This window comes from Phalangium opilio, unplaced genomic scaffold (genome assembly GCF_054372755.1).
Source record: "Phalangium opilio isolate 3A_F unplaced genomic scaffold, DU_Popi_V2 ptg000037l_1, whole genome shotgun sequence".
Taxonomy (NCBI): domain Eukaryota; kingdom Metazoa; phylum Arthropoda; class Arachnida; order Opiliones; family Phalangiidae; genus Phalangium; species Phalangium opilio.
This window is the reverse complement of record NW_028324160.1, coordinates 482438-491331: the sequence shown is the minus strand read 5'-3', so window position 1 is coordinate 491331 and position 8894 is coordinate 482438. Positions and strand designations below refer to the sequence as shown.

The following is an 8894-nucleotide window of genomic DNA, read 5'->3' as shown; positions in this document are numbered from 1 at the left end:
CGAGTATTCATTTTTGGACAAAAAAACTACTATATCGATCAAAATTTAAAGCTAGCATTCATTTTTAAAAAGCTTATATCACCGTTCAAAAATGAATCTTTATCCCAATCAATTTTCATTAACCGCCTTGCGCTCATTGGTGGGCAAATTCGCGAATTTTTCGATCTTTCACCGAATTTCTTCCGCTTGGTAGTACAATTTCATTCGCCATAGTCCTTTATAAACAATCGGGAAAACTAATAGCTACGTTTATTTACAATAAACACCTACCTTTTCGAAAATATTCCTTGTTCTATAGGTCAGGTTAGGTTAGGTAAGGTTTGGTTCTGGTTAGGGTAAGGTAAGGCTTAGGCTAGTTTAGACTCGGAGGAACCAACTTAACTGGAGGGGAAAAGCGTATACCTTTTACAGAGAGGTCTTACACCCACGGTTGGCAGTATAAAACACCCAGCATGCATCTCGCGTAAAGTGGGCCTACTCTTTAGGTAGCACCTCGTGGACAAAATTGTAAATAAGTTCCACCAGAGAGGTTTTTTTTATAATTTACTGGCGTCTGCTAAATTTTAAATTTTTGGAAGAGGTTCAACTTTCAAGTTTCAACCGTCGGGATTAGTCGTGTCACTTGTGTGCTTATTATGTGGTAGAATTAATTTAAAAATAAGTATTACCACTTATTTAAACTACTAATTAATAATGAAGTATTGCTGTTTCCAAAAATGTAAAAGTGATTCAAGGTATCACAAAGATCGTAAATTTTATCCCATACCAAAGCCTGGTAGGAATCCCCTAAATTATGATAAATGTCTTAAATGGATTGAGGCTATTAACCGTGATGATATAACGGTGGATAATGTAAAACCACATCATCGTGTATGTAATCTACATTTTGCTGACAGTCAAGGTCCATCACTACAAAATCCATATCCAAGTTCAGGTCTTTGTGAACACACGGTAAGATTGAATGTTCGTGAGCCGTTACAAGAATTTCAAGTTAACAAAACTAATGACACTAATTACTCAAAAACAAGGGTAAATGCTTATTTATATGTATTATTTCATCTTGCAAAGTTTATTTAGTTTCAAAATTTCTAGGAGATATTGAAAAACGTGCAAACACATTTAGTTCCTAGCAACTTGACAACTTTTAGTTTTTTGGACACGGAAATGGATATTGAGCAAACTCCACCAATAGAAGCGAATTCCGACTTTATTCAAGGGTCGTGCTTAAATACAACTATGGTAAAGTATTAAAAATAAATAAGCAAACCAATTTCAAATAGTATTTGATTAAATAGAGAGTGAATGGTAAAGAGGAGATCGCAACTAAAGAAATACCTTTCGTGCCTTCATCTTCTAACAATATAACTATGGTAAAGTATTAACATTAAATAAGCAAACCAATTTTAAATTATATTTGATTAAATAGAGAGTGAATGGTAAAGAGGAGATCACAACTAAAGAAATACCTTCCTTGCCGTCATCTTCTAACAATATTAACGCTGATAGCAATTCTGTTGAAAAATGTCAAGAAACCATTAAGAGAATTGAAAATTTTACTTTTGAAGAACTAAGTCAAAAGATCCGAACACACCACGAAAAAAATAAGACAACCTTTGAATGGTCAATATCCTTGGAAACAGATAAACTTATTTTATCAAAACAAAGCACAATTACTACAGCAATTAGGATTGAAATTGATAAAACAATAGCTTTTGATATAACCGTATTTGAGAAGAAAATTGATAGAAGACATGAAGTTTATGCAAGTGAAAACCTTGGCGTGAAATCATTTGAAGAGCTTTTAGACTTACTAAGTAATTTTGATAAGAATTGGAATGTGTGCTTGGGTGTTTCTGGAAGTAGTTTTGAACCTTATTTTCGTCATAAACTTAAAACAGCATACTATTGCTCAAAATCCAACAGCCTACGCTCTAATAAGTGTGAGTTTTTGAAAAGTAAATCTCACAGTTGGTGTCCAAAATATTTTCTACTTCGAAATTGCCTCCTAAAACGAATACGTCGAAAATCTAAAAATGTCCATTGCCCGAAAAGTACTAATATTCGCTACTTGAACCTTGAAGAAATAAGACGAGCAATAGCTGCCAGAAAACAGAAAAATAAAGCCCTTTTACGAAGTAACAAGTCTTTAAAACAGAGAATTCAGAACCTAATTCAGAAAGATGGAGTTCAGGTAACTCCTGAAGAAAGTGAAGATTTGAAAAAGGTTATAGATGAGAATCCTTTTGAAACGCCAAGCAAGTTTCAAAGATTTTTCCTACAACAACAGTTGAAATATATCGATTCTAAAACCAGACGACCTCAAAAGTGGCATCCAGCAATAATACACTGGTGTTTATATTTGAAGAGCAAATCTACAACAACATACGAAGCTCTGCGTCAAGTTTTCACACTGCCAACCAAAAGAACGCTCTACAGTTATTCCGCAAATTTGAGAGCAGAGAGTGGTTTTCACCCAGAAACAATTATCGAAATGAAGGAAGATATAAAATTTGACACGTTAAAACAACACCAAAAATATATCTCAATCATGATAGATGAAATGGCCTTAAAAAAAGATTTAATATATCGAGTTAGCACCGGGGAAATAGTTGGACTTACTAACTCAAATGATAGCCAAAATAAAATAAAGACCCTAATGAATAACGTGGGAAATAACACAGTGGAAACTCCAGAGCTCGCTACTCACGTGATGCAATTTATGATTCGGGGTTTAACTACAAGTTTTAAGTATCCATACGCTTATTTCCCATGCGACAATATGAAAGCCGATGAACTTTACAGTCTTTTGTGGGAGGCTGTGGAAAATTTGCAACTCGGAGGTTTTAACGTTCTGACAATCGTGTGTGACAAGGCTGGAATTAACCAGAAACTTATTAAAATGTGTTGTGCTGATGATGGAAACCGTTTCCAAGTTGGATATAAAACTAAGAATCTCTTTTCTAAAGGAGAGTATATTTATTTTATATCAGATGTGCCACATTTGATTAAAACAATTCGCAATGGATTAGAAGCCAGTGGTAATTGTAAAAATACACGGTTTCTCAAGAAAAATGGGAAACACATGCTATGGTCTCACGTTGAAGAAGTCTTCAAAAAAGACTGTGAACTGGAATCTGGTTTAAAATTAGCATCGAAAATAAAATATGACCATATATACCTCACATCTTTTTCAAGAATGAAAGTGAACTACGCAGCGCAGGTTTTAAGTAAAACAATGGCAAGTGCTATGAAAATGCTGGTGGGAGACGAGGCCTCCGAGACTATCACTTTTATTGAGCTGGTAAACAACTTTTTTGATGCTGTAAATGTTACAAATCTCACCGATGGGAAACATAACCGCAACCATTTCAAAAATCCATATACAAGCTTATACGATTGGCGTTTTAAGGTAAATATTTAAGCCTATCACTAAAAAAGGGTCAATTCCTTTTTTTATTATTAATTTATTGAAATATATATAATTGATTATTTTTGGTAGTGGCTCAAAGAAACCTTTTTGGGATACTTTGAGGAATGGCAAGTTGAAGTTGAAAACCTAGTTGTGCCCAAAGGCTTTGATAAATCAAAAATGCTTCTAAGCCGTGACACTCGAGATGGTATAACGATTACAGGTAATTTAATTTCCCTCCTTGAACCCCAAGTTTGTAAATGGAAGAAGTTTAAAAGTCTAATTGTTTGTGTAGTTAATTCAATAATTGAAGCAACTCAGACCTTGCTAAAACAAGGAGCGGACTTTGTTTTGACTGAAAGATTCAACCAAGATCCACTGGAAAGATACTTCGGAAAACAAAGAGCAGCATCAGGAGCCAATGATAATCCAAATGTCCTTAGTTATCAACAAAATATCCCAAACATTAAATGCCTGAGAAAGAGTTTTCCAAATGTTAGAAATGGAAACATCTCAGTAAAATCAAAAAAGGTCAAAATACTCCGAAGGCTCTTGATTGAAAATAGTAAAGAATGAGATAATAAAATTCAACATTGAACTTTTGTTTTACTGAAACTATTTTTGTTCATATTTACACTTTTGTGCCCTTAAATGTGACACGAAATTAATGTTTCTATAATTCATTAGAATAAGTTTTAACATTCACAGTCTGATAATATCACATTTTAACTTTTTAAAGGAGCTAGAAATCATTTCTGAAACTTTTTTAAACATATCATAAACTCTTTTCGGAACATTTGTACCTTCAAATCATGAGATTCAGATTTAATACTATCAGTAATTAATGATATCACATTTTAAGGAGCTAGAAAACCTTTCTTAGTTTTCTTAACTCGAGGAACTTTAACTTTGTTTTCATTTGGCACATCCTTGCATTTATCACAAGCCTTTTGATTTTTCATTTGCTTTCGCAAACTACTTGACTTAAGAGAAGCTTTTTTATCAATTTGTACATTTGTTTTAATTTTTCCCACATATCCCTTCCCCAGACAATTTAAAAATATTTGGTATGCCTTTTTCTTCGCAGCTTGCGAAACTTTACCATCCCCCCAAAGCTCTAACCATGTTTTCTCTAGAAAATCATTACTTTCTAAATCTTTAAAAGCTTTCGCTAATCTATATTTCATGGTAGCATTTCCTTTCTGAAAATTCACTTTTGAAAGAACATTCAGCTTAAATATAAAGTTAAATGCTTTGGGTTTTAACTTAATTAAGCGGCCATTGCTTAACAGCTGTGTCCATTTTGAGTAATTTTCAGTTTCTTCACTTGCATTAGCAGGTGTAGTAATGGAATTTCTTACAAACAAACGTGCATCGTTCCCGTATTGTAGAATCAGCTCGTGAGCAATGTAACCACCAATATGGTGAACCACATTTTCTTCCTTCTCAAGAGAATCTTTTATGGACATAAGAGGATATGGCCGGACTAGATTTGATTTTTTTGGTAATAACGAGCATTCTATTTCGACTTTCCTAACCAAAGCTTCATTTAGGAACCTTCTATTAAAGCATTGCACGAACTGATACCTTTCCATTTCAGACATTGACAAAAATCCCTGTTTAAAGACCATTTGACATGATTTAGAGTCCTTGTCCTATTTTTGGTCAAATCGTAACATACCTTAATATCTTTAAATACTATTTCCATTGCATCAGTAAACTTATCGTTGCTCATCAGTTTGTGAATGGAATGGATGAAAGTTGGTCTATCACTAACGTTCTTTTCACTGAATATATCAAGAAACATGTAAATATCTTCACTGAACGTAACTCTCTCTGGAAACTCTGCGATGTCTATTACACATCCCTTTAAAATATATATATTGAATATTGGCCCAATTAATTCATAAATATTTCAACTTCATGAGCCTTGTTTTATGGTCGTCACAAGTCGTTACTGGCTTATTGTACCAAACTCTCAAATAAATAAATAAATAAATGATTCGAATACTTACTTTAAACTCCTCGCTAACATTTTCTGAAATAGCACTTTTCATTTCCTGAGTGATTTTCTTTAATATAAGATTCCCGTTTTCAAGAAAGAACGAAGAATGTATTACTTGACTAGACTGACTAGGTTCAGCTTTTCTTTTTACAACTCCTTTGGTCACATCTTAAATTATAACAGTGTTAATCTTTTTAACAATATGAATATATTATTCATATTCTTCAAAATTTATGAAACAAATGTAGTCACCTTTTCTTTCCTTAGTAGGCACTTTCGAATTCTTCGTGTAATTATGATCATGTAAATGATGAATTTCCATTATCATCGACCAAGGCCCGACAAGCTGAGCTCGGCTGACGGAACCTCGAGAGTCGAGACTGACCCTGAACCGTGAAAATAAATAACTCCTGACCCGGAGTCCCGAGGCTCGCAATAGAAGGCGCTGCAATCTTAGGCCCACGTAAACTAAAGCATCATGGGTAACTTATACTGCCGAGCGCGACGCACGAGATTCCGGCATATTTTCCCCTCCAGTTAAGTTGGTTCCTCCGAGGTTTAGATTAGGTGACTTTGAGATCTACGGATCCAAATTTTAAGCATTGAACCTCTTAAGAGTAGACGCGTCAATATATTTCTATCCCCCACGTTTTCCGCAAAAAAATGGAAATTTGTACTCTTCCTATGGTAGGACTGCGAGAAATTGAATGCGAACCGTGCGTCTTATCTGTGTAACTGATTTATATAACTGTACGAATTGTACCTTATCGATCTAGCAGACCGGCGTAAAGTTGGGCCTCGTTTTTTAACTGTTGTTGATATTTAACTAGTTATGCCACCATGGATATTTTAAAATTCTTTCCTAACATTAGAATAAGGTACACACTTTGGCATTTTCGAGAATGAGCCTGAGGATAAGAAAGAAACATTGACAGTTTAGGCCTTAGTCGTCACCATGACCAAAGCAAAGTCACCAAAAACTCTTGGCAACAGAGCTGCCAGACTACAAGGATTAAGGAACACAAAATGGTAAAACAGTGCTGGGACCCTATTCTCTAACTACATTTGGATCGTTCCTAATCCAAATGATTTGGATTTGGGGTCGGCTCATCCCCAAATGACACTAATCCGTATTCTGTAACTCCAAATCCCTTTTCATTTGGTTCAAACCCTATCCAAACATTTGGCAAACCAAATGGCCGGCCAAATCGTCATTTGGATAGCTCTTTTCCCCATTTTCACCCCGTTTGTGGCCGCCATTTTTTTTAGGGGGAAAAAATTTGAGAGTGGGTTCTTTTTCGTGGTCATTTTCATATTTTTTGAGGATTTGCTTATGAATGGATTTCAAATATAATATAAAGTAGGTTTCAAGCTTTAATATAAGCCTAATATCATAATTTTCCACCTTTTTATTGCCCCACAATCTATTTCTAAACTTGGCCCTTTTTTAAGGCGGTGAAATTGCGCTAAGCCTTGGCCTACCGTTAATTTTTGCCATTTAAATGTTTGCCTCTCGTTGCCCGTTACTTCGCCTTCTCTTATCGTCGTATTTTTAAAGTTTAGACTTTGAAAGTAGTGCTTTGTTTTCTTAAATTCAACTTAATTGTATAAGATTAAAATTTCAATATTATAATTGCGTTAAACGTCGGTATTTACGAATTCAAGGGACGCGCCTTGCATTTGAATTTCGTTCCCTCGAAACTACCCCCCCCCCGGAGAATTTTACTTTAGTTTATCGCCGTCTCGCTTCAGCCCCGAAAACAGCTGTAGTAGTGTAGTGAGAAGTGTTATTTACAAAAAATGCATGCGGTCAGTATGTTGTTTTTGCATTTTAATGTTTCTAATCGTGGTGCGCGTCGAGGTTTACGAATCCAACGTGTGTTACGAAATGAAAATCAAGGGTGGATACTATATGGGACCGTCCATAAACTACGTCACGCAAAAAATGGCATTTTCTGACCCCCCCGTCCCCCCAGATCACGTTTTGTCACGTTCTCTAAGACCCCTCCCCTAAAAACCACGTCACATTTCTTTAACCCCCCCCCTCCAACGGACTATTATTTGTCATAATTTACCAATTCAATTTGATTAATTTAAAAAGATATTCTTTCTTCTTTTCCCCTCAGAAATTTTTTGCTCGACTTGAATGTCAAAGTTCATTTCCGTTTTAAGCTTTTACAGATATCGTTTACCTCTGATTGAGCTTTAGAACTTTATTGTCTGGACAAAGCTTAGTTAAAGGGGCACACTTAATAGTTTTCGACATTGTCACTTCAGAAACCTTAGGCTTATCGAGCTTCGGATTCAGATTTTAAAAATGTGCAAAAGAAACGAAACCATTTAAATCGGATGGAGGATCCGATTCATTCTTGCTAATGCTAGTGGCGAATAAACAGTGACATTTAAGAGTTTAAGCTGACACTAAATTTAGCAGTCCTTATGCGTACGTGTATTTAGTTCTGCAGTGAACGGGTCTCTTTATTTTAAATGCGCTGTTTAAATTGGCTACACGTACGAGTGTGTGATTATAGCTTACAGTTTCTACTATTTAAGCGATGATGGAATAAAAATTTTGTTAAATTATTGTAGAGGTCGTTCTCAGGGTGGACTTTGAAACGTTGTGTTTTTTCAACTATAACAAAAGGGTCAATCGGCCTTTTACTGACTTCGTAATAAAATTAATTTTAAATGTGACGTCACGCATTGAAGGACCCCTCCCTCCCCCCTCGTCACAACCTTACAAACCCCCTCCCCCCATAAGAGTGTGACGTAGTTTATGGACGGTCCCTATGATCTATGCTTTAAAAGGAATTTGACCGCGAAAGTCAAGCAAAACGGTATTAGGCCTTGCCAAAAGTTGACAGCTATAGTAAGCCTTCGTCAGATTATCACATGTCTGTCAATGATATAAGAAATTGACCCTCGGATATCCTGTGACTAGGAGATGGTTATAAAGTTACTAACTCTCGATTTTGGAGGTAGATACTGTCTAGTGACACTTAAAGTAACGATTTAATCTTATAAACAGACTACCATCATAAGCCCATATCGTAAATTAAACGATGTTGATATCAAAGCTTAATAATTTTTTTAACTCCATGAATCTTAAATATCCACATCAAAAATTATCTACTGAAAGAGATATCTACTTATATTCCATTCAAATTTCTCGCAACATTTCAAATTAACGAGTAGAAATGTGCAAATGAAGTTCAAACCGATTAATTGGGCAAATTGCTATATTGGTCACTGTTACCGATCACAGATAGATTTGCGTCCTTCAGTAGTGTTTATTATGCTTGTAAAATGGTAAGCGAAATCTGTGATTAAAGTTTAAAATAGGCATGGGCAAAAAGTGCTTTATAAATATCAACTCTATTACCGAATATCTAAATTTGACCAAAATTAACAAAATATTCTCTTCATGATTAAAAATCTTGTTTGAAGCACCAAGCCATCTAATCCTTATTCACCTTATTT

The 8894-nt window shown here is 35.0% G+C and overlaps 2 protein-coding genes across 5 annotated transcripts; one reads left to right on the top strand and one right to left on the bottom strand.

Moving 5' to 3' along the window:
• Positions 1 to 361: 361 nt before the first annotated feature.
• LOC149682848 (uncharacterized) lies at positions 362 to 4011 on the top strand. Of its 2 annotated transcripts, none has more exons than XM_089871205.1 (7): positions 362 to 507; positions 579 to 1029; positions 1093 to 1239; positions 1296 to 1370; positions 1427 to 3409; positions 3500 to 3632; positions 3705 to 4011. In XM_089871205.1, exons 2-7 carry the CDS (start codon positions 694 to 696, stop codon positions 3983 to 3985), a joined length of 2955 nt encoding a protein of 984 aa, XP_089727331.1. In that variant the 5' UTR covers positions 362 to 507; positions 579 to 693; the 3' UTR covers positions 3986 to 4011. The 2 variants fall into 2 exon arrangements, with proteins under 2 accessions (XP_089727331.1, XP_089727332.1); XM_089871206.1 differs by lacking the exon at positions 362 to 507 and having other exon boundaries at positions 739 to 870; positions 935 to 1029.
• LOC149682847 (uncharacterized) lies at positions 3996 to 5965 on the bottom strand. Of its 3 annotated transcripts, none has more exons than XM_089871208.1 (5): positions 5667 to 5965; positions 5425 to 5582; positions 5091 to 5276; positions 4997 to 5025; positions 3996 to 4942 (listed from the first exon to the last, which is right to left on the bottom strand). In XM_089871208.1, the coding sequence occupies exons 1-5, from the start codon at positions 5740 to 5742 to the stop codon at positions 4267 to 4269; spliced, it is 1125 nt and encodes a 374-aa protein (XP_089727334.1). In that variant the 5' UTR covers positions 5743 to 5965; the 3' UTR covers positions 3996 to 4266. The 3 variants fall into 3 exon arrangements, with proteins under 3 accessions (XP_089727334.1, XP_089727335.1, XP_089727333.1); XM_089871209.1 differs by having other exon boundaries at positions 3996 to 5025; positions 5425 to 5469; positions 5530 to 5582; XM_089871207.1 differs by having other exon boundaries at positions 3996 to 5025.
• Between the last annotated feature and the right edge of the window lie 2929 nt (positions 5966 to 8894).